The sequence below is a fragment of the Leptonychotes weddellii genome, chromosome 6, assembly GCF_054177405.1.
Source record: "Leptonychotes weddellii isolate Sample4059 chromosome 6, ASM5417740v2, whole genome shotgun sequence".
In the NCBI taxonomy this organism is placed as follows: Eukaryota; Metazoa; Chordata; class Mammalia; order Carnivora; family Phocidae; genus Leptonychotes; species Leptonychotes weddellii.
Window position 1 is genome coordinate 31,761,475 of NC_138374.1, and position 26,448 is coordinate 31,787,922.

Below are 26,448 nucleotides of genomic sequence, written 5' to 3' on the forward strand. Positions count from 1 at the left end.
AGAGACACAGCGAGAGAGGGAACACAAGCAGGGGGAATGGGAGAGGGAGAAGCAGGCTTCCTGCCGAGCAGGGAGCCCGATGTGGGGCTTGATCCCAGGACCCCGGGATCACGACCTGAGCCGAAGGCAGACGCCCAACGACCGAGCCACCCAGGCGCCCCCATTCACAGAATATTTTAAAAGAAATACAGGTAAGAAGGTAAAATTTTTATTTAAAAAAGAAACTTAAAAAATATATTTTACAGAAATCTATCAGACACATGTCTTTTAGCATTGATAGTTTATTGCTGAATTCAGGTAAATTTCTATGTCATGCCAACCAAGGGAGCTACCTAGAGCATCATTCCACAGTTAATACTGTGACTATAAACATCTCAAAAAACATTTTTTTAATTGTTCTTAAAGAAGACTGTACTGTAGACAAGTACACCAATGAAACAGAAAAGAAAGCCCAAATACATACTCACATATATGAAGCATGATATATAACAGAAGTGCCATTATAAATCAGGGAGGAAAGGATTCAATAGTGGGATAACTGGCTGTTCATATGGAAAAATAAATTTAGATCCCTACCTCATATCACACATTTAATAAATTCCAGGCTGACTAAAAGTCAAGCAGGTGATAATTATCTGACACTTATAAATTAAGTATCAAGAGGGGCACCTGAGTGGCTCAGTCGGTTGGGTGTCTGCCTTCCGCTCAGGTCATGATCCTGGAGTCCTGGGATCAGCCCCCCATTGGGCTCCCTGCTCAGTGGAGAGCCTGCTTCTTCCTCTACCTGCTGCTCCCCCTGTTTGTGCTCTCTCTCTCACTCTACCTCAAATAAATAAAATCTTAAAAAAAAAAAATTAAGTATCACCAGAAATTTGAAGAAGTTTACAGTTTTTCTGGATCATGTTGTGGGGGTACTACAAAAGGTTAATTCCAGTTCTATCACTTAAAAATATAAAAATGTAATAACGGAGGCTCGGGGCGCCTGGGTGGCTCAGTTGTTAAGCGTCTGTCTTCGGCTCAGGTCATGATCCCAGCATCCGGGGATTGAGCCCCGCATCAGGCTCCTTGCTCGGCGGGAACCTGCCTCTCCCTCTCCCGTTCCCCCCTGCTTGTGTTCCTGCTCTCGCTATCTCTCTGTGTCAAATAAATAAATAAAATCTTAAAATAAATTAAAAAAAATGAAATGAAATAAAATAAAATAATGGAGGCTCATATGACAATTTAGCTCTCAATCTGTAAGGTATCTGTTTAAAAATCAGAGTAGTCAGAAAAACCCAAAACAACTGTTTACCTCATCAAGTTCAACAAGGATATTTCCACTACTTCCTGCAGGAAGATCTGCTATTTGAGCTTTTACTGCTTTAGGGGTAGGACCTCGCCTACTTGTGATAGCAAAAGCAGCTTTCTGATGCCTGTAGAGTGTAATTATACCTCTGTGTTTGGTGACTGTATGGTGCATCCCATCTTTTTCGGAGTTGGATCCTAAAAGGAAAAAAGTTAAATAACTTTTTAGCATAATATAGGTGACCAAATGCTTCCTGTTTCAAAACAGATACAACATATTTTTAAAAGTATGTCTTTAAGCTTCAATTTTTATAAGCCAATGACATTTTCTTTAGCCAATGAAATGGTAACAAAACAGTCAATAATTTACATTAAGTTAAATGTTTTGACATTTGCATAGGACCATACTTAATATAAAATTGTAGAATCATGTTAACAAGAAATATGACACGCAAGAATGATTCTGAGCCTTCAAAGTATATATTTTTAAAAAATGAATGACTGCTTCTAGGCATAAAAAGAAACAAAAACTTGCAAGCAAGTTCTAAAAGAAATGTCCACAGTCACCATAAATTCAGAAACATCAACCACTGCAAAATGTTACTGGCTCAAATAACATTAGGGGTTGGCAGGGGGAGGGGAGGGAGGCTGTTACCCTATTATAGTATTTTTTTTAATGTTTTTTATTATGTTATGTTAATCACCATACATTACATCATTAGTTTTTGACCCTATTATAGTTTTAAGATAAGAATATTCAAAATGTCACTTTCTCTTTCAGTTTGTTCACATTTTTTTAAGACCTATACTGTGCCAAAGTTGTAAATTTATTACATTTTGAATAATCTGCTTTTCCAAAATCTTATAAACAAACAAACAAAATCATATAGGACTAAGGCATGTAAAGAAACATTGGTCCTTGATACTAGCCTGCAGAGAGCAATTCTTATTTTCCAGATGAAATCAGAATGGCTACGCATTATTTGCTAAAGGCGAGTTCACTTATAAGACATGCACTAAATTAGAGAAACCAGAGTTTTATAGGAAGAATTTTTATTCAACATTTGATACAATTAAGTCTTCTAGCCCCATAAACAGTAAAACTTTAAAATGATCTGGAAAGAGAGGGAAGGGTTAACACCTGTTTCATAGATTTCAGTCATCTTATATGAAATATCAGGTCTTTTATGAATAGTTTGAGTTTAGAGGGTTGTTATTTGATTACCAATATATGCAAAATGGGAAAAGCTCTAACATAGACTGGATTTGTGTTTAAATGATGCCTACAGTAAATGAAAACAAATTTAAATGGTTAATTCTCTACCCCAAATGTAGGTTTAGATATATACCTTTAGAATTGTCCTGGCCACTTTGTGTTGGTACTGGACATGTGACACAAGGAGTTAGATAAGGGTCCACACAAAGTGAGCTACAGAGGTTTTTAATAATTTTTGAATTGGGGCAGGGTGTCCTTGTTGTACACTGCTGAAGTAGTTTTGCTATGCACTGAGCTGCATAGTTTTGCACTAGTGTATTCTCTTCTTTTTTAATCGTCTCCATTAATGGCTTTATGATAGGATTTAATTTCTCTGGAAGCTGCTGCAAACTCACAACTGCACATGCAGCAAAAGTATGCACTCTCAACTGCAGCACTTGCCACTCCTGGTTGGTCTCTGTAACTGTCATGTGGACCTGCTGTCGTTTACTATCTAACTGCTGTAACACTTGAGGATTTAAATCGAAAGATGATGTGACTTCATTAAAAACAGTAGTGACCTATTAAAAAAGAGAAATTAAAAATCATTAATGACATCAATCAAACAGTCCGTAAACTAAAGGGCAACAGCAAGCTTTGTTTCAATTTTAAGTTTCACAGTATCTAGTATTATTTTAGTATTCAGTAAACTAAATAAATATCTAAAACGTCCCAGTTTTAAACTTTAATCTGACTTAACATTAGCACTGTATTCTTTAAGATAGTCTTCATGCAACACCATCACAATAGCACTGACTACACTGCCTATGCTCTGTCATATACCTGAAACTAATGTAACACTGGTGTGTCAACTACACACACACACACACACACACAGTCTACCGAGATGAACAAAATTACCTATCCCTTAAATATATCTAATAAGTTTAAGAGAAAATTACATGGAATGCCAACATAGTAGTTTGGTGAAATGAGAAACCTATCAGCAAATATAAACTAACTTAATTAAGGGATACCAAATCTCACAAACCTCCTTTCAGGGAAAAATATTCTTCCCAATTTAAAAACTTTTGGGGCAGCTATTGCTAAGTGGCTAAGTGTTGCTAACTGAATTATTTTCATTCTTTCTTTGACCTCCCTTCTCACGAAAATGCCCAGGGGTTGGGAGGGGGAGCATAAAAAAGGGAAAGAAACTGGGGCAATAGTCATGAATATTTTACTTACCAAGAACTGCCTAAAGCTATAACCCTCTGACATCAGACAACTTTACAAGCCACATTAAATGACTGTTTAATACATCTTTAACAATTTTGAGATATAATTTACATATATAATACACACACTTAAAGTGTACAATTCAATGATTTTTATTCTATTCACAGAGTTGTACAACCATCACAATTTTAGAACATTTTCATCATCCCCTATATAAAATTCATACCTATTAGCAATCATTCATTTCTTTCCAGCCCTATGCAACCACTTATATATTTTTCTATCTTTATAGATTTGCCTATTCTGGACATTTCATATGAATGGACTAATACAGTATGTAATCTCCTGTGACTGGTTTCTTTCATTTAGCATGCTTTCAAGGTTCATCAGTGTTGTAGTGATGAATGTGGTATTTCTTCTTTTCATAGTGTTTTTTTTAAGATTTTATTTATTTATTTCTCAGAACAAGAGCGAGAGCGAGTAAATGAGCGCGCGAGAGAGAGCACAAGCAGGAGGAACGGCAAGCAGAGGGAAAAGCAGGCTCCCTGCTGAGCAAGGAGCCTGATGTGGGACCCAATCCCAGAACCCTGGGATCATGACCTGAGGTGAAGGCAGACGCTTAACTGACTGAGCCATCCAGGTGTCCCAAATGTGGTACTTCTTTCCCTTTTCTTGCCAAATATCCCACACTATATGGATATAACCACATTGTATTTATCCATTCATTATTTAAAGATCATTTCCACCCTTTAGTTACTATACTGAATAATGATTCTGTGAAGATTTATGTACAAGTTTTTGTGTGAGCATGTTTTTTTAATTACCATCTAGAGATTGTGTGATGGCTTACATAACAAAAATAGTCTTCTTGTTTGACAGGTAACTGTAATCATTTAGAGGCTCTACAAATAGATCCAGTCTGATGAATATTAGAGAAGCCTGTAACATTGAAGAATCTTTTTTTTTTTCCCTTAAATGCAGAACCTAAATTTTTCAGACTTACAAATAATTTTATTATGGACAAGACTGATAATACTGGCCTCTTATTATGAAAAACAAAACAGGCACACTTAATTAAGATCTCCTTTTATAAACTGAGCTGTATCTACTTGACCTTGTCCATTTGCTCACTACAAAGAAACACAATCACATACCAGCTCATACTTTCCACTTCATTTTATTTACTTGAGTTCTGCATAAGATTTATCAGAAACAGGATTTCACTGCTAAAAGTTTGACTGTCCTAAATATACTATGCTTCTGTCAATTTTCAATGATTCTAAGCTAAGGAAAAGCTTTCCAATCACCCCAAATTCATTAATTCGTTCACTCATTCAACAAGAATCTACTGAAAAATACTAAAAGATGAGTAAGACAATGTCTTCATACACTCAAAAAATATAGAGAAAGAGAAGTAAACAAGACAATGTAACATATAACCGAGATAAGTGCAAGTTACTGTGGGACACATGGGTTGCTTAACTCTTCTCAGGGGATAAGATTAGTGGAGGCTGCCAGATGAAGTTAACACTTGTGATTTTTATTTTTCTTGAAGATTTTATTTATTCGAGGGACAGAGTGCGCATGTGTGAGCAGGGGGAGGGGCAGAGGGAGAGGGAAAGTAGCTCGAGCAAACTCTGTGCTGAGCACGGAGCTGGGCATGGGGCTTGATCTCACGACCCTGAGATCATGACCTGAGCCAAAACCAAGAGTTGGATGCTCAACCAAGTGAGCCACTGAGGCGCCCCTTGTAATGGGGTTCTTAAAGAATGGGTTAAGTCTGGAGTTGTAAGGACATCTTGGCAAATAAAGTGAGGTGGTGAGTGGAAAGTGAGGCATTCTCCAGGGAACTGAGAACAGCTGATCATGGCCTGAGTATAGGGTGCAGATGGAGGAACGTTAAGAGATGAAACTGGGATAAACACAGAGGGTTGAGGGCAGGCAATTCCTGACAAAAGAAACAGGAGCTAACACTCAGAAGTGAGAATGAGTGAGGCAGAGGAAGTGAGTGAGCATGGTACACTTCTGCAAGGAAAGAAGCTAACTACCCTGAAGGGGAGGAAGTTCGAGAAATAATGAAAAGAAAAGAGATGAGGAATTTAGAGAAGGTGTGAAAAGAAAGGAAAAAACTAAAATCAAGGAAAACAAAAATAATGTTTTTAAGCAGGGGAGGGATGCCTTCAGAGTGGAACTAAAGGGCTTTACAAGTCTGGCACAACATGGGAGATGAAATGGACCAGAGACCACCTGCAGCATTAGAGATGAGTCAGGACCTAGTCATAAAGTACTAAGGCCCTTGACCAGGTTGTGGCAATGAAAACCGAGAAAAGATAAACGTATGAGGCTTTCTGAAAGGAAATGGTAGCAAGATTTACAACTGTAAAAGGCAAACTGAAAAAGGCATTTTACTGTTAAAAAAAAATTCCAGTTTTGGTTGTGTTAAGCTGAAGTGACAATGAGCTATCCAACTAAAAATCCCTAATAGAAGAACTTCAAGAGATCAAGAGAAGAAAGCATGGCACAAGGATAAGAACTAAATTGTGAGAATGGTGACAAAGATCTTAGGGAAATGTTTATATTTGGCAGGTAAGAGAAAAATAGGGAGTCAATGGAAAGATTAATGAAATAGCTGCTCTAAGCCAAGAATAAGACTAACCTTTTAAAATTGCCCTAAATAAATAAATAAATATTAAAAAATTGCCCTTGCTGGGTTGGGGAGGTGGATGAAATAGGTGATGGGGATTAAGGAGTGTACTTGTTATGATGAACACTGGGTGATGCACAGAATTGCTGAATCACTATATTGTAAACCTGAAACTAATATAACACTGTATGTTAACTGGAATTAAAATAAAAACTTTTTTTTTTTAAGTGAGCCAAGACTAGTATTTTTATTTGCCAGTACTTTTAGGTCGGATATAATTTACAAAGAATGATTTGCACATAATTTACAGAGATCAAAAGTGTAAAATTTGTTGATACACCCATGTAACTACCACTCCCATCAAAATACAGAACATTTTAATTCCCTAGAAAGTTTTGCCCCTTTTTAGTCAACCCCTCCCCCGACCTGCTTAAGAACCAACCAGTTTTCCTATTTCTATCTCTATAGGTTGATTTTGCCTTTTAGAACATCATATAAATGGAATCTTACAGTATGTACTTTTGTATGCAGGCATAAAATAAAAACCTTAAAGTAAAATAAATAGTCCTTCCCTCAATACTTTCTTCCTGAGATTCTGATGTACTAGGTCAACACCACTTAATTAAGTCCATGAAACAGAACAGTAGTTTCACTGAAGAGTAAGAGGTTTGAATAAGAAAGGCCTGAAGAAGGGATCATTTGATAGCTTTACTTTTATTTAAAGATTTTATTATTTTTTTATTTTAAAGAGAGAGAGAGCGTGTGGACGTGCGAGTGGGGGGGAGGGGGCAGAGGGAGAGGGAGAAGCAAAGTCCGTACTGAGCACAGAGCCCGAAGTGGGGCTGGATCCCACGACCCCAAGATCACGACCTTAGCTGAAATCAAGAGTTGGACACCTAACCAACTGAGACACCCCGGTGCCCCTGATAGCTTTAAAAGGAAAACGTTTCCATAGAAAAGCAAAAAAACAAAACAAAACAAAAAAAACACCCAAAAAACCCCACCAGACCAAGTGGGACTATATCCATTATTGAGAAATAATGAAAGAGATGAGGAATTTAGAGGTCTGAACAGAAAGAAAGGAAAAAAACTAAAATCAAGGAAAGCAAAAATAATGTTTTTAAGCAGGAGAGGGATGCCTTCAGAGTGGAACTAAAGGGCTTTACAAATCCTTTGCCCCTCCCCCTACTCAAACACACGCACGCTTGCGCGCGCTCTCTCTGCACTGAATGGTTCAGTTAAATGTCTGCCTTTGGCTCAGGTCATGATCCTAGGGTCCTGGGATGGAGCCTTGGCAGCCTCAGCTGGGAGTCTGCTTCTCCCTCTCCCTCTGCCCCTCTCCCCACCTCAGTCTCAAATAAATAAAATCTTTTAAGGGGGGGGAGGGGCACCTGGGTGGCTCAGTCGTTAAGTGTCTGCCTTAGGCTCAGGTCATGATCCCAGGGTCCTGAGATAGAGCCCGGCATCAGGCTCCCTGCTCTGTGGGAGGCCTGCTTCTCCCTCTCCCCCGTCCCCCGCTTGTGTTCCCTCTCTCGCTGTGTCTCTCTCTGTCAAATGCATAAAAATCTTTAAAATAAATAAATAAATAATAAAGGCGGCGGGGGAGGCTAGGGTGGCTCAGTCAGTTAATTGTCTGCCTTCGGCTGGAGTCATGATCCCAGGGTCCTGGGATCGAGCCCCATGTCAGGCTCCCTGCTCATCGGGGAGTCTGCTTCTCCCTCTCCCTCTGCCCCTCCCCCTGCTCCTTCTTTCTCTCTCTCTCTCTCTCGCTCACTCTCAAATAAATAAATAAAATCTTTAAAAAATAAATTAAAAAAAACTAAAAACCTTCTTCACAGGAAGAAAACCACCAACAAAATGAAAGGGAAGCCTACTGAATGGGAGAAGATATTTGCAAATCATATATTTGATAAGGAATTAATATGAAAAATACATAAAGAACTCATATAACTCAACAACAAAACAAAAACAATCTGATTAAAAAATGGGCAGATGATCTGAATAATTTTTCCAGAGAAGACATACAGATGGCCAATAGGTATACGAAAAGATGCTCTATAATCACACTCACATCAGGGAAATGCAAATAAAACCACAATGAGATAACATTTCACCACCTACCGGAATGGCTTATCAAGAAGACAAGAAATTACAAGTGTTGTCAAGGATGTGGAAAAAAGGGAACCCTTGTGCACTGTTAGTGGGAACGTAAATTGCGGCAGCCACTATGGAAAACAGTATGGAGGTTCCTCAAAAAACTAAAAATAGAACTACCATATTACCCAGCAGTACCACTTCTGGATATTTATCTGAAGAAAATGAAAACACTAACTTGAAAAGATATATGCACCCCTCTGTTCACTACAGCATCATTCACAACAGCCAAGATACAGAAACAATCTAAGTGTTCATGGATGGATGAATGAGTAAGGAAGATGCAGTATATATCCACAATGGAATACTACCTTAGCCATAAAAGAGAATGAAATTTTCCATCTGTGACAACATGGATAGGCCTTGAGGGCATTCTGCCAAGTGAAATACATCAGAGAAAGACAAATACCTTATGATTTCACTTACATGTGTAATCTAAAAAACACATGAACAAATAAAGCTAATAGATACAGAGAGTAGAATGGTAGCTGCCCAGAGGGGAGGGAGGTTTGGAGGAGGAGAGCAAAATGGGTGAAGGAGGTCAAGAGGTACAAACTTCCATTATAAAATAAATAAGTTATGGGAATGTAATGTACAGCATGATGACTATAGTCAATAATATTACCATATTTGGAAGTTGCTAAGACAGTAAACCCTAGAAGTTTTCATCGTAAGAAAAATAAAATTAAAAAAAAAATTCCTTCAGTAGGGAGGGAAGACAGAGTGAAGGTTGAGATTTCATTCCAAGAAGGCAAAAAAAAAAAAAAAAAAGAGAGAGAGAGAGAGAAGAAAGGGGGAAATGGGGCGCCTGGGTGGCTCAGTTGGTTAGGCGACTGCCTTCGGCTCAGGTCATGATCCTGGAGTCCCTGGATCGAGTCCCACATCGGGCTCCCTGCTCGGCAGGGAGCCTGCTTCTCCCTCTGACCCTCCCCCCTCTCATGTGCTCTCTGTCTCTCTCATTCTCTCTGTCTCAGATAAATAAATAAAATCCAAAAAAAAAAAGAAAGGGGGAAATAGATAAATTATAGAACGGAAAAAATCAGAAAAACAACTTTATAAACAACTTTAAAAAAAAGCAATTTTAGCTTTTTCTCACAGGTAAGAACAAAAAAATTTCAACTTTTAATTTTCTAATTAGAAAAGGGGATAAGAAATGAAGACTGCTCTTTCACAGGAACCAACACAAGTGAAGTGATTCAGTTTCTGATCCTGTAACTCAAAGGAAGAACTCATTTACACCGAAGTTCAAGAACCTACTAAGTACAAAGCTACAGTAATCAAGACACTGGGGATGGCATGAGAGACAAACAGATTGAACAAATAGAGTACAGATACAGATCTACACTTAAAATTCAACAAATTTTTGACAAAGGTGTCAAAGCAATCCAATGGGGAATGGAAAATCTTTTCAATAAATGACACTAGAAAAAATGGTTATCTTTATGAAAAACAAACAATTCAATTTGTACTTCACACTATAAACATTAATTCAATATGGATGACAAATCTAAACATAAAAGCTAGAACTGCAAAGTTTAGGAGAAAAATGTAAGTGAATACCTTCACAACTTGGAGATAAGAAAAGGTACTTTAGGTCAAAGAAAACAATAACCATAAAAAAAATAAGTGATAAATTAAATTTCATCAAAATTAAAAATATCTGCTCATCTAAATAAAGACACTTAAGAAAATGAAAAGGAAAGCCACACACTGGGAGAAAGTATTCAGAAAGCATCTATCTTACAAAGGATTGGTATTCCAGGATACATTTAAAAAAAAAAAAATGGGTGAGCCTGGATGGCTCAGTTGGTTAAGTGTCCAACTCGTAGTTTCAGCTCAGGTTGTCATCTCAGGGTTGTGAGATCAAGCCCAGTGTCGGGCTCCGTGCTCAGCATGGAGTCTGCTTAAGATTCTCTCTCCCTCTCCTTTTACCCTTCCTGGCTCGCGTTCTCGCTCTCTCTCTCAAATAAATAAATTTAAAAAAAAAATTCCTACTACTCAATAATGAAAAGACAACCTAATCAAAAATAAACAAAAAATCTGAACAGACATTTCAGAAAGGAAGATCTACAAATGGCCAGTAAGACAAAAAAAAGTGTCAAACATATTAGTCATCAAGGAAACACAAAGTAAAACCACACCAAATGTTGGTGATGATGCGGAACAACCAGAACTCACACATATTGTTGGTTAGAAGGTAAAATGATATAGCCACTTTGGGAAAAGGTCTGCAATTTTTTATAAAACTAAATAAACATCTACCCTATGATCCAGCAATTCTACTCATACATACTTATCCAAGAGAAATGAAAATATAGGTCTACAAAAAGAGTTGTATAACAATGTTTATAGCAGCTCTGTTCATAATAGCCAAACACCTGGAACAGCCCAAGTGTTCATCAAAAGAGCTTAACTGTGGTGTATACAATGGAATAAAACTAATCAATAAAAACAGTGAATCACTGATAACATGGATAAATTTTAAAAACATGCTGAAAAAAAAAATCTTATACCAAACAGCACAGTGTATGATTCCAATTATATGAAATTCTAGAATCAGCAAAAGTAATCTATGGTGGAGGAAAAATCAGAACAATGATTACTTGAGGGCAGGGATAGGCAGGGATTGATTGTGAAGTGGTGATGGTATATCTGCAACCTGATACGGGTTTGGGTTTCATAGGTATATCCATCTGTTAAAATTCATCAAATAGTTTAAATTTGTGTACTTCATAGTAAATAAATTTAACCTCACAATAGAGCAAAAAACAAATACTGAATTTTAGTTAGTGATATATATACATGCTGAAGTGTACTGATTTCTGCAACTTACTTAGAAATGCATCAAAAAAATAAGATGAACTGGTGGCTGGATAAGTAGATAGCTGCATATATATGTGATAAAGCAAATTTAGTAAAATGTTAACTATGCAATCTAGTTGGCGAGTATATGAATGTTCACTGTGTAATTCTCTTCTTACCTTTTCTTTATGTTTGAATATTTTCATTGTAAGTTGAGAGAGGGGATGAGAAATACTCAGCAACTTATATAGAAGCAGTTTTTTCTACACTCTGACAGTTTTCGTGTTTTTGTTTTGTTTTGTTTTTATTTGAGAGAGAGAGCCCATGTAAAAGCAGAGGGTGGACAGACGAGGAGGGAGAGGGAAAGAATCTCAAGCAGACTACATGCTGAGTGCAGAGCCTGATGCAGGGCTGATCTCAGGACCCTGAGATCATGACCTGAGCCGAAACCAAGAGTCGGACCCTTAAGTGACTGAGCCACTTAGGTGCCCCTCTACTCCGCCAGTTTTAAGCAAAACTGAGAAATGACCAAAAAATGGAACAGCTTTCTCTGATAAAGGTATACTGGTTTGTTAGAATCTGAGATTTAAAGAAAATTCCTTCCCCTCCTCTAAGTTCAAAAAAAGTCAATAGAATGAAGTAACTTCTATAGGGTATGGGTGGCAGGCTATCAGGCCATGGACAGATTCAACAAATTAGTGTTTTTGTGGTAAACATCACATGACAAATTTCTAAACTTTATTTCATGCTCAATCTAAAATTAAGAAAGTCACTTCTTTACTCACCAGGTCATTAGCTTGATCTATTGTAAAAACACTGTTGTTTACTCTATTACCAACTTCAATATGTGCATCAGCTAATGATGAAATAAGCTGTTTACACTCATTCTGCATTCGCGTGAATGGAACGGCAATTTCATCATAATACAAATGTTCTGAAAGGATATCAAGTAAACGTGGCTGCACAGCTAGGGTAACAGCTTTACACTCCTAAAATATAACAGACAAAAAATATTCAGGGCAAATATATAAACATAATTCTAGAGATATATACATCTTCACTTGCAAACTACAAAGTTCTAAATTCCTATTCATTTTGAATCTATGTTCTGTTACCTCCCAGAACAATATCGTTAGTTGCACAGAGAAAAGGTATCACACAAACTACTCTAAAATTTTAATATGAATGACTTCAGAACATGCACATGGAACTACAATTCCATTAAATTCTGCAACTAATTACTCTTACTTTACTCTGAATTTATACAAAGTTTACATACATATAGCACAGATTTAAAAATATATAACTGTAAAAAGAAATCAGTCAGAAAAGAACACTTAGCATGCACTAAAAATGTTATTTGAAAACTCATTATTAGATTTCTTAACAGTTGAACCCATAGCTTCACATGCCATACTGTAGAAATGGATATATAATTTAAAAGCTACTTACCTGCCCCCAAATTTAACTAACCCTTCCCACTCTCTCTGGTTGTTGCCTGCCCCAACCAGAGGGGGAATGGCCTCAGTGGTGAGCCATGAGGGGATCTGGGTGATCAGCCTGGGCTTCACAGAGTAAGTCCAGAGAAGCTCTGTGAGGGTCCAGAAACCGAACTGTCAACACTTGCTGCTGAGTCTGAGAGGCACAAAAACACAGCATCACTGCCTCTCCAGCACACCGAGTCCTGCCTAAAAACAGATGAGCCTTGCTTCTTTCCAGAGGCAAAGCTGGGGTCTCAGTTGCAACAGAGCATGGCTCAGTTACTTTTAGACATAGCTTATAGCTTTGACAAACTGCTAAGAGGCAGTAACAAGAAACTCTCACAGCAAGTGCAGACAGTTAAATTTCTAGAATTCCAGTTAACGGAATAAACAAAGCCAGCAGGAAGTTTCTTTGATTTACAGAAGTCAGTCTTACACAAAATCACACATTTTATTAGAAGTTAAAGGTTAAAGGGGCTGCAGGGAATGGTTTATTTGAAAACATGAAGATCTTCATTTAAATGTGGAGGTTTTATTCTTCCTGTGACCCAAAATTCTGCCCTTGCTACTACTCATACAAATGGATCTCTATTACTCAAAGCCTCTCATCTTTTATAGTTTTCAGGAACATCTGAGATATAAAGGAATGAATGACCAACAGTTTCTGGATGGCTTCCACACATAGGAGGGACATTTCTTAACAGATTGTAGTATCAAGAGCAAACATTAAATATGGTCATAGCTAGTAGTCTCAGGTACCAGACTAGGGGTCCTAAGAAAAAATTCTAAGGTTAAAAGCAAATGGAAGAGAAACAATGTTTCACATTATATAATTTAGAATACTTTTCTAGAACTGTTGAGTTTTTATATAGAGAAAATTTTTTTTTTTGTAAAATATAATGAAAATAATCCTAACAGCTAATGGAAATTGGTTTACTTAATTTGTCTTCATTACTTTTTGGGCAAAATCTTACCTTTTGTAAAGCAGCCCATTCACAGATTACCAAAGCAACGCTAATTCTCTGTAAGGCAGATTTGGAGTTCAAATGGAAGAGTAGTAACTGGCCAAGGGATTCAGCTGGCTTAATTTCTTGGGTTACCACATTTACACCTGGATCACAAATACAGCAACAAAGCGCTCCTAACAATCTATGAGGGAGAAAAAAGAAGTTCCCCTTATTGAAGCTATAACTTTTCCCAACAAAGACATAACTCCTATTTTATCTTTATAGAAAGATATAAATCTTATTGACAACTTCAAGAAAATGAAAAACACTTTCTTACACTTTTTCTTACTCTGTAACTAGTGTGCTGGAGGAAGTACTGACAAACACATTAGAATATTCTGGTTAAAAGGCTTCTGAATTTTTGTATACTCACTTGGCTGCCATCATTCTGGCCCTCATAACCACAAAATCCCTAGTGGAGGGGTCTTCCATGATGGTGTCTGCTCCTGCAATGTATTCCTGAAGGACTTCTTTTGTTTGGCTTTGGCCTTGGCGTATCTTACCACCTGTTTTTTCCTAGAGGGAAAGAGGGGAAAAAATAATATTAAATAAAAATCAATCATTAAAATTTAATAGGGAATTCTCCTCTGTACACAAAAATACTTTCATTTGTTCTCCCAATAAAAAAGTTTTCACAAAATTTTAATGGATAAAAATTATTATGCATTTGCAAAGTTCCTCATAAAATAATTTCTCCATACATTAAATTAATTAAATCACACTTAATTAAAAAAAAACAATACAAATTTTTACATGGTTACTGTATTAATAGAGCTGAACATACAAATACATTATGTCCCTCTGCACTTACCTTGGCTCTAGCTTTTACTTCTAGCAACATATTTAAATCAATAGGTAAATGAGAAGGCTGCATCATTAAGCAAAGCCAAGCACCCATCCATGGACAAGCAGCTGCTACCACATACTGAACTGAAGCTTTGCACAACAGTTCCATCCAAACCTACAGAGTAAAAGAGAAACATGAAAAGTGAAATTTTCCTAGTGAGGGCTAATAAAACCTAATACTTATTTTTAGGGATACTGAATTTAAAAAAAAAAAAAGTAGGAAATAGCAAGCACAGAGATGAATTTTATTTTTTTTTATTTTTTTATTTTAAAGATTTTATTTATTTATTTAATTGACAGAGAGAGACAGCGTGAGGGGGAACACAAGTAGGGGGAGTGGGAGAGGGAGAAGCAGGCCTCCCGCCGAGCAGGGAGCCCGATGTGGGGCTCGATCCCAGGACCCCAGAATCATGACCTGAGCCAAAGGCAGTCGCTTAACCAACTGAGCCCCCCAGGCGCCCTCAGAGATGAATTTTAAAAGTCAATATAAAGGCTTATTTTTAAATACTGCTTGATAGGTTTGTATACTACAGAATACAAAAGAAAGTTTTAAAGAGAGGAACAGAAAGAATTTCCTTCAATATTTTGTGAAAATCATTTAAAATATAAGATACCCATAACAATAAAAGTTGTCAAAATTTCAGTCATTGAAATCCTTTGCATATATCATAAAGCTTGATACTAAATGCAGCCCTATATACAACACACACACTTCAGGAGCACCTGGGTGGCTCAGTTGGTTAAGCGTCTGCCTTCAGCTCAGGTCATGATCCAGGAGTCCCAGAATCGAGTCCCGCATCGGGCTTCCCGCTCAGCGGGGAGTCTGCTTCTCCCTCTGACCCTCTCCCCTCTTATGCTCTCTCTCGTGCTCTCTCAAATAAATAAAATCTTTAAAAAAAAAAAAAAAAAGCATCTGCCTTCGGCTCAGGTCATGATCTCGGGGTCCTGGGATCGAGCCCTACATCGGGCTCCCTGCTCAGCAGGGAGGCTGCTTCTCCCTCTCCCTCTGCCCCACCGACTTATATGCTCTCTCTCCCAAATAAAATCTTTTTAAAAAATCACACGCACAGACTTCAAGATATAACAGCTCCTGATAGATATCCTCTGCTAAAGTTAGAGATGGTAATATCCTAGTATAAATTAAGAACAATTTAAGTCTTAATTCATGATCTTACTCAATAAGGCACCTTTCTTGATGCCTAACATTAAATATAACTAAAAACATATAGAAATAACACCACTGTTAATACAAGGCTGTTAACAACGAGCTGCTTCAGAGGCAATAATTCAAGACTGAATTACAAAGTACCATTTCCCTCAATAAATATTATTAATTATATCAAATGGTTCTTCTTTAAAGATTTTAACACATATGACTGACCAATCTTGCTAAGTAAGGGAAAAAAATATAAACCTAAACCACAACAATCAGACTCTATATATTACCAATGAATCCCAAAAGATACTTCACAGAATCAATAACCATATGGATAAACAGCAAAATAAGTGATAAAGACGTCTTTTCTTCATTTTATTTTCTGTATCAAGGCTATCAGAAAGTGCCTAAAACACTTGCCTAGTAGACTTAACTATTATACTCCATAAGAAGCCTATTTCCTTGTCACATAGATCACACTTTTCAAATGTGTTGATTTCCAATTTCTTAAAATCTCCGACCAACAACAGTACAGCAATTATGAAAATTTTAAAAATCTCCCAAGTTACCGGGGAAAAGAATACAGATATATATTCACTGTGTACCTTGTGAATGAGGTCCAGAATTTCCTGGCTGCTTTCTAAAACACAAAACTGGAAAATGTGCCGCAGCATATCAGGCAGGATAGGTATAAGCCAAGATGAAGAGTTCTGAAAACAAAAACAGCATCAAATCTATAGTATAGAATTTTTAGGTGTTAGCTTATTTGAAGAGCTACAAGTCAAATAATACAAGTGTTATCATGAACAGATGGTATGGCTTTATCAAAAAGGTTCGACTGGGTGACAAATTTTTACAAGATTTTGGAGCAACAGTATCATATTTGTTATTCCAATGGTTTGGAAAAATTAAGTATCATGAGACTAGTATTTTTAAAATGCAGATTCTCTAGTAGCATAGCATAAAGTCTGCTTAGTAGAAAATACAAGATAAGGCTGGGAAAACATCTGAAGGCCAAATTCACTTCACCTGAACAATTGTGCAAGCATCTCCTTTTCGATATGATTGCAAAAAATAATATGGCTTTAGCTCAATATTATCTTATAAAAATTGCAAGGTATAATCTGGCCCATCCAGGGCCAATCTGTCTCTTGTAGATCTGAAAGTTGGCCCACTTATTTTCACTAATTTTGCACCTGTCTTCCAGGAGGCAATGATATAGGCCAAAAATCTAGTACTGTTGCTTTGTATTTATAGGTTTATTTAATTAGATTGGTGGGGAAACTGGTACAGTGAAGAGCATATTATTATTTTTCAGTCCTTTAGAGATTATCCTCCTTCAAATTCCTCTCTCCAGAACTTTTTAAAAGTAGTTAGTAGACTTTTAGTATGCTACTAACTAGGACTCTACTTATCAAAAATACCCCCCCGAATCTTAGGGAATATCTACAAAGTGTTGATGACCATTAGCATTAGTCTAGCACAGTGTAAACTAAAATACAGAAAAATTCCTACCACAGTCTGTTTACTTCAAGTTTAAATTAACTATAATCAGGAACATTATTACTCAAGTTATAAGTAAATTCAAGCTTTACAAGGGCTTTTGAAAAAAATGTTTTGGTCTGTGTTAAATAATTAACAGAGTAATTATTACCACTTCATGTTAGTGCTAAACGTAGTCCCCAACATTTTTTTAATGAGCATCAAGTGGGGGTGGGGAGACGACATTTCTGGGAATTACTGAGGAAAATGACTGATGGTTATGGAGTGTGACACAGATGGGGTAGTTTCTTCCCAGTTGCTTTATTAAGATTGATGTTCCTTGCTGTGTTCTGCCTTCCTGGAACTCAGAGTAAAGAGAGTTGATGACAAATGGAAAGACGACTACCAGACCATTCACTGTACCAGACAATCAAGGTGAAACTTCTAGCCATCTATACTCCCTCACACTCTACCCTCCAGCCAATTTCCTTTCACTTCCTCTTTAGTGACATCATGCTCTTTCTTGCTTCCAGAGTTTCACATGCTGTTCCTTCCTGACCCTGTTCTTCACCTGCTTAAATTCTACTCATCCTTCAGATCTCAGCTTTATCTTCACTTTCAGTGGCAGGGTATCTTCTCTGACCTTCACTCACTTCACTAGCTAGGATCAAACAGCATCATCTACTTCCCCTACCAGATACTTACCTCGTTATGTTATTAGAGCTTGTCCAGTTGTCTGTGTTTCTCCTGTCTTGTTTAGTTTCCTGTTTTAAGCTCTACAGAAGGGCAGAGACCTTGTCTCTTACCGATCAGTATCTAAAGAATTATAAGCACATAGTAGGCACTAATATATTTGTAGAATTCTTATAGGAAATGGTCCCAGGTCACAGAGAATAATTAGGAATATGTGAAATTTCTTGCAATTGTAGTTGGTATTAAATCCCTAATTTGCAAAACTGACAGGGTAAGCTCTTACCAGCACCCTTTTGCTATGCCCCTTCTTTTATCTTCCCACAACATGGTCAGATGTACAAAAAAAGCAGCAGTCTGATCATCACTCCCATGAACACCTGATTCCTGCCTGTAGGCAAATTCATCATTTCTTATCACCATATCAAATGATCTGGGGTTGCAGGGGAGGAGATTTGGAAAGGAGCTACAACAAAGCGATGAATCACACTGAGTCCTCTCATTAATTTGGCCTGAAATCCTATTTTGGCCCATTGCCAAAAGAAACACACACACACACACACACACACAAATGAACCAAACTATATTTTTACATAATTTATAATGCCCTGTTCTATTCATCTGTCCAATCAATATTTACTGAAAGTCAGCTAAATATTTAACCTCTGCTCTTGCCTTTTAATACCTTTGTAAAATCTGGCCAATACCTAATTATGATAATGTTCTCTAATGCCAGTCTTAGTTAAATGTATTCTTTTGGTCTTCCTTTCCCTTTCTACATATGCATATGAGAAATTTCTTACATCCTAGGTCCTCGGATTCCAACTCAATCTCATATATATATATATCTTCATGCTAAATTTAAGTTTCATGCTAAAGCTTACCTTTCAAACAAGTCAATGCTGTACGTAACTGAAATTTTGGAATGACTCATAAAGTGGCTGTGATGCAAGTGGAACGGAAAAGTTGACCCAGTCAGCAGAACAAAAGATTAACGTCCAACATATTTTTCTAGACTGAGGAGTCAAGTTCTAGCTATAACACTTACTGGTAACAATGCCAGTAAAGTAGTACACTGACAGACATACAGACTCACAGATACACTCTTATATGTATAAACACAGTCATAGGCTAAAAAGACAATACAGAAAGGAAAATCAAGTGGTAAAATTCACTTTGATTGCCAAACTGCCAGTTTAACAAAAAAAGTTACACCTTGATTTTATGTCCCTACCAAATGAAAACTAGTTTGGTTTGCTTAAAAGTTCTTATTTCATGTGCCCTAAGAAGCCAGGCTTGCCAATACTTTCACATGTTAACATCACAGATGCTATGGTGTATCACAGAGAAGTCTAATGGTAATAAGATTTCATAAATAACTGTATTAACTGTCTTTTTATTTAAGGATATTTTAGAAATGTACATGCCTGCATACATACTCATGATAGGATAAATTTTAAGATTAAGGACATTTTTGTTATAAAATCTTCAAAGCAAAACAAAAAAAATTAATGAAAATAATCAGAATACTTCCAAGGAAATAAAGGCATCAGTCTTTAAGGGGTATTGATGCACTGAGCTACAGCCAGGTTTAGCCTCAACATTGCAGTTACTGAGAGGAAAGGGTTGAGAAGTTAGAAAATGAAACCAGAATAGAACTGCTAGTAATCTAAAAATGAGTTCATTTTTTCACTTTGTACTTAAGATGACTTCATATACAAAAGTGAGAAAGCAATTCAATAGACACTTAATCCATTTTGTCTCCATGTAAAATTTAAAACCTTTTGAAAGTCAGCCAGAATTGGATCTAAATCTGAGCCAAATCACCTACTATGAGTTGTGTAGGTACACGAACTTGGGGAAGTTTAATTTTTGGTCATCAGTTCCTTCATCTGCAACACAGGAATGGCAGCAGCCACCCATGTTACATGCTTACCAGGGTTCACAGCATAAAGTAAGCCCTCAATAATAACTTGGATTATTACTATAATTAAATATCATTCTTACACCTCAGCATATAAATAAGAGTTCCAAACTGTTAGGAAAGAATTCCCAGAACTTGGGGCACCTGGGTGGCTCAGTCATTAAGCATCTGCCTTCATCTCAGGTCATGATCCCAGGGTCCTGGGATCAAACCCCACATCGGGCTCCCTGCTCAGCGGGAAGCCTGCTTCTCCCTCTCCCACTCCCCCTGCTTGTGTTCTCTCTTTCGCTGTGTCTCTCTCTGTCAAATAAATAAATAAAATCTTAAAAAAAAAAAAAGAATTCCCAGAACTGGAAGTGCTAATTATTGTTCTTACTATCTGTACTATTATTTATATCTGTATAGCATTAACATTTTAAAGCACTTTCATGTACATTATCTTACTTAGCCCATGTAACTCTGAGAAAGACTGGGTGGAGATTATCACCAGAAGGGTTAAATAAACTTGACCAAGGTCATAAATTTAACAAATAGTAGGGCTGAGGTTAGAACCCAGATTCTTTATTTAGTTAAGCGATCTTTTCATTACACCACTAAAGAAACAATAGTAATAGAAAGCAGCTCAGAAAAAGTAAGGCAAGAGGCACCTGGGTGGCTCAGATGGTTAAGCGGCTGCCTTTGGCTCATGTCATGATCCCAGGGTCCTGGGATGGAGCCCCACATCGGGCTCCCTGCTTGGCGGGAGGCCTGCTTCTCCCTCTCCCACTCCCCCTGCTTGTGTTCCTGCTCTCGATATCTCTCTCTAATAAATTAAAAAAATCTTAAAAAAAAAAAAAAGAAAAAGTAAGGCAAGTTAAAGTGAGAACAGATTTTTATCACCATAGGTCTATCATCTCTCATCCGAATTCTCTGGGGCCAAATGTGTTTTGAAATTCGGAATTATTCTAATTTTAGAATAATGAGGTTGTATGAGCTGCATGCTATGTAATATCCTCAAACAGGGTCTGAGGTAGCACCCAAATAAAGTATGTTAATATTTCTGAAGCAAAATTTGTGAATGGGCACATTTAGTAGGATAAAGACTTATGAACAGTCTCTCTTCAGAATGAGCAAGTTTTTACACCAAATGAGTAGTTTTGTAAGTTGATCCACCTTACAAAAAAATCTCTGGATTTCAAAACTGCAAATAAGAGACTGTGAACTTGTATTACAAGACAGTTTGCAGGTAGCTATGAAGCAATCAATAGTAACCATCAGGAGGGGTGCCTGGGTGGTTCAGTCGGTAAAGCGTATGCCTTCAGCTCAGGTCATGATCTCAAGGTCCTGGGATTGACTGAGCCCCATGTCAGGCTCCCTGCTCAGGGTGGAGTCTGCTTCTCGCTCTGTCCCTACCCCCACTCTTGCACACACAGTCTCTCTCTCTCAAATAGATATAAAAAAAATCTTTAAAAATAATTTTAAAAACATGAGTACACATCAGGAAAAGCTGTGGTGAAGAATACAATAACAGATAAAACCCATCAGATATGGTTTACTCTGATATTTTCTCAGAAAGCAAATAATGTTGCTGAGATTCTAAGAGTAACAATAACCATTAAATGTTCACTTATTAATGACTTTAGATAAAGAAACAAATCACAGTGAGTTGTAGAAATTGGAATTGTTTTGTGGCACCTGTTCCCTGAAGTAAAGGAAAGACAGAAAGAGGAAGAAAGGGAGATAATATTTTGGAAGGACAGTGGTTATGTGTAGGGGAGGGAATTATAGGGGGCAGGTGATGAGTCATGTGCCAAATACTCTCATCAAAGGAATCAAAAGGCATCCAAATAGGTAAAGAAGAAGTAAAACTTTCACTATGTGCAGATATAACATGATACTATATGGAGAAAACCCTAAGGACTCCACCAAAAACCTACTAGAACTGACAAATGAATTCAGTAGGGTCACAGGATACAAAATCAATATATAGAAATCTGCTGCATTTTGGGCGCCTGGGTGGCTCAGTTGGTTAAGCATCTGCCTTCGGCTCAGGTCATGATCCCCGGGTCCTGGGATCGAGTCCCACACATCGGGCTCCCTGCTCAGTGGGGAGTCTGCTTCTGCCTCTCCCTCTGCTACTTCCCCTGCTTGTGCTCTCTCTCTCAAATAAATAAATAAAATCTTTTATTTATTTTTTTTTAAAGATTTTATTTATTTCAGAGAGAGAGAATGAGAGAGAGCACATGAGAGGGGGGAGGGGCAGAGGGAGAAGCAGACTCCCTGCTGAGCAGGGAGCCCGATGCGGGACTCGATCCCGGGACTCCAGGATCATGACCTGAGCCGAAGGCAGTCACTTAACCAACTGAGCCACCCAGGCGCCCTATTTTTTAAGATTTTATTTATTTGACAGAGACATAGCAAGAGAGGGAACACAAGCAGGGGGAGTGGGAGAGGGAGAAGCAGGCTCCCCACCGAGCAAGGAGCCCGATGTGGGGCTCAATCCCAGGACCCTGGGATCATGACTTGAACCAAAGGCAGCCGCTTAACCGACTGAGCCACCCAGGCGTCCCTAAATAAATAAAATCTTAAAAAACAAAGAGAACAAGAAATCTGCTGCATTTCTATACAGCAATAATGAAGCAACAGAAAGAGAAATTAAGAAAACAATCTCATTTAAAAATTGCACCAAAAATAATAAAATACCTACGAATACAATTAACCAAGAAAGTGAATGACCTGTACTCTGAAAAACAAAACACTAATGAAAGAAATTGAAGATGACACAAACAAATGGAAAGACATTCCATGCTCATGGATTGGAAGACAAATATTGTTAAAATGTCCATACCACCCAAAACAATCTACAGATTTAATGCAATCCCTATCAAAAAAAACCAAAGCATTTTTCACAGAACTATTACAAACATTCCTAAAATTTGTATGGAACCACAAAAGACCCTGAACAGCCAAAGTTATCTTGAAAAAAGATGAACAAAACTGGAGATATCACATTCCTAGATTTCAAGTTATAATACAAAGCTGTAGTAATCAAAACAGTATGGTGGTGGCACACAAACACACAGATCAATGAAATGAAATAGAGAGCCAGAAATAAACCCATGATTATATGGTCAATAAACTTTGATAAAGGAGGCAACAATATGCACTGGGAAAAAGACAGTCTCTTCAACAGATAATGTTGGGAAAACTAGACAGCTACAAGCAAAAAAATGAAACTGGACCACCTTCTTACACCATACGCAAAAATAAAACTCGAAAGATTAAGGACCTTTAAATGCAAGCCTTAAACCATAAAAATCCTAAAAGAGAGCATAGGCAGTAATTTCTCTGACATTGGCTGTAGCAACATTTTTTTTTAGGTATGTCTCCTCAAGCAAGGAAAACAAAAGCAAAAATAAACTACTGAAACTACACCAAAATGAAGAGCTTCTGCACAGCAAAGGAAACAATCAACAAAACTAAAAGGCAACCTACTGAATGGGAGAAGATACTTGCAAATGACATATCCAATAAAGGGTTAGTATCCAAAATATCTAAAGAAGTTAGAAAACTCAAAACACCAAAAATTCCCAAATAATCCAATTAAAAAATGGGGAGAAGACATGAAGAGACATGTCTCCAAAGAAGACATCCAAATGGCCAACACACACATGAAAAGATGCTCAACATCACTCATCATCAGGGAAATGCAAATCAAAACTACAATGAAGTATCACCTCACACCTGTCAGAATGGCTAAAATCAACAACACGAGAAGCAATAGGTGGTGACAAGGATGTGGAGAAAAAGGAATCCTTGTACACTGTCGGTGGGAATGCAAACTGATGCAGCCACTGTGGAAAACAGTATGGAGGTTTCTCAAAAAGTTAAAAATAGAACTACCAAATGATCCAGTAATTGCTCTACTGGGTATTTACCCAAAGAATATGAAAACATTAATTCAAAAAGATACATGCACCTCTAAGTTTATTGCAGCAATGTTTACAATAGTCAAAATATGGAAGCAGCCCAGTGTCTATCCATAGATAAATGGATAAAGGAAATGTGGGGGGTGGGTACATACACATGTACACACACACAGGCACACACGTGCGCACGCACACACAAGGAATATTACTCAGCCGTAAAAAAGAATGAAATCTTGCCGTGTGTAACAACATGGATGGATCTAGAGATATAATGCTAACTGAAATAAGTCAGAGAAAGACAAATACTATATTATTTCACTCATATGTGAAATTTAAGAAAGAAAACAAACAACAACAAAAACAACAGATAAACCAAAAACCAGACTCAACCATAGAGAACAAACTGATGGTTACCAGAGGGGAGATGGGTAAAACAGGTGAAGGGGGTTAAGAGTACACTTATCTTGATGAGCACTGAGTCCTGTACAGAATTGCTGAGTCACTATATTGTATACCTGAAAATGATATACTGCTGTATGTTAACTATAATGGATTTTTAAAAAAATTCATCAAATAAATATAACATTGATACAGTAAAAAAAAATTCTTATCAAATAAATACAACATTGTCACAGTAAAAAAAATTCTTATCAAATAAATATAACATGATAACAGTTGGGATACAGGGGTGGACTTGAAAATTTTTCTTGACTCCAGGTTATATATTAGGAAATAGCAGGGGGAAGGATTGATAAGAGCCAAATAACAAAAGGCCAAGAGACAAGAATTTAATTCTAATGTACTAGGCAATAACAAATTACTAACCAATTTGCAAGTAACTGAGGCTACAGTCCCCCAAATTATCCTTAACTCAAATTCTCCCCTTTTACAAATACCATTACTGTGTAGAAACTGAAGTTACAAAACCTGATTCCAAACCATAAGGAGGAGCAAACTACTAAGGAAAGTACTTACCTAAGGCTAACCAAAACAAATTTAAGAATACTTCCATCAGAACATTTAGACAAAACCACAAAACAGAAAAGTACTACTATTTCTTATAAATATATAGAAGGAAGAACGTGGGTAAACTAGAAAACAGGTGAAGTTCTAAGGGGATTACAACTTATTCTTAATATTTTGGTTACAAAATCTTGAAGCAAATAAAACAGAATTATAACTGGATGGTGGATATATAAATCTTGTTTTATAATTCCCTGCTATTTTGTCTATTTTAAAAACTTCCCAAAATTAAAAAATGGGAATAGGTTGTGGTCTTGAGGAAAGTTTGTTTTTTTATTTTTACTTTTTATTTATTTTTTAAAAATATTTTATTTATTTATTTGACAGAGAGAGAGAGACAGTGAGAGCAGGAACACAAGCAGGGGGGTGGGAGAGGGAGAAGCAGGCTTCCCACTAAGCAGGGAGCCCGATGTGGGGCTCGATCCCAAACCCTAGGATCATGACCTGAGCCGAAGGCGGATGCTTAACGGCTGAGCCACCCAGGTGCCCAGAAAAGTTGTTTTTTTGGTTTTTTTTTTTAAGATTTATTTATTTGAGAGAGAGAACAACCAGAAAGGAGAGGCAGAGTGAGAGGGAGAAGCAGGCTCCCCGCTGAGCAAGGAGCCCGATGTGGGACTCGATCCCAGGACCCTGGGATCATGACCTGAGCCGAAGGCAGCTGTTTAACTGACTGAGCCACCCAGGAGTCCCCTGAGAATAGTTTTCTAAAAGGGTTTGGCTTTATACTATTATTTGAAAAAATAGAAAAACCAAATAAATACAGTAAAGCATATATGTGGGGGCCAAAACTGAGATGTACTGAGAGTGGGTAATAAATTCCATAGCTCTAAGTCTTCAATGGTGAGAATATGGAGAGAAAGGCTCAGGGCAGTGACAAAACACAAAATATTCTATATGCGTCAATATTAAGTTTTGCTGATAGCATGACTTTCAGTAAAGAGACAATCTGAAGACAGAAGCTAGATAGAAACAGGATGTTTCATTAGTGATATCATTAAAAATTTTTCAAGAAGAGAAAAAGAAGTTAGAGGTATAGATAACTACCACAAAAGGATATTGGAAACACAATAAACATGAAAACTCAAAAAATAAAGGATCATGCACATACCAGAATAACGAAGAAAAATACAAAAGCAGGATACATTTAATTGTCTAAAGGGAATAGACTGGAAAAGCTCTTTGTTCAAAAACACATTCTGTATACTTGCCTAATCTGAAACTGACATATTACTCAGAAAAATGGTATGTTTGTAAAAGTGCATATTGAAGATATTAGATAATTAGGGAAAACAGAAGATTAGTTTTTTAACCTTATCACCCAAATCCTCCTGGTCTTTCAGGACTTAGTTTAGCCCTCAATGCTGCTTTCTGACACCTCTCATATTCTGCTCTTCCATTATTTAACTCTTTGCAGGGGTTATTAAACTTATCATAGAAGAGTCTTGTCACGATTACACTGTAAACTTTTGCAAGGTAAGAATAAGAACAATGTTGGAATTTTAAAAAATTTCTCAGAACACTCTGCATAGAATTTTATACAAATTTATTTAACAAATATTGGAGACCTATGCATAAGTGGTGGGAGAGGGAGGAGTCAGCTTCCCGCCGAACAGGGA

The 26,448-nt window shown here is 37.2% G+C and overlaps 1 protein-coding gene across 2 annotated transcripts in view; it reads right to left on the reverse strand.

Annotated features, from left to right (window-relative positions):
• Positions 1-26,448, reverse strand: part of BTAF1 (B-TFIID TATA-box binding protein associated factor 1) — a 104,170-nt gene that overhangs the window by 33,438 nt on the left and 44,284 nt on the right. For both annotated transcript variants that reach the window (XM_081823829.1, XM_081823828.1), the window contains 7 exons: positions 16,411-16,515; positions 14,615-14,764; positions 14,177-14,319; positions 13,771-13,945; positions 12,101-12,304; positions 2,634-3,060; positions 1,292-1,482 (listed from right to left, as the gene is read on the reverse strand). In XM_081823829.1, the coding sequence (XP_081679955.1) occupies positions 1,292-1,482; positions 2,634-3,060; positions 12,101-12,304; positions 13,771-13,945; positions 14,177-14,319; positions 14,615-14,764; positions 16,411-16,515 (1,395 nt within the window). The remainder of the gene's footprint in view (positions 1-1,291; positions 1,483-2,633; positions 3,061-12,100; positions 12,305-13,770; positions 13,946-14,176; positions 14,320-14,614; positions 14,765-16,410; positions 16,516-26,448) is intronic.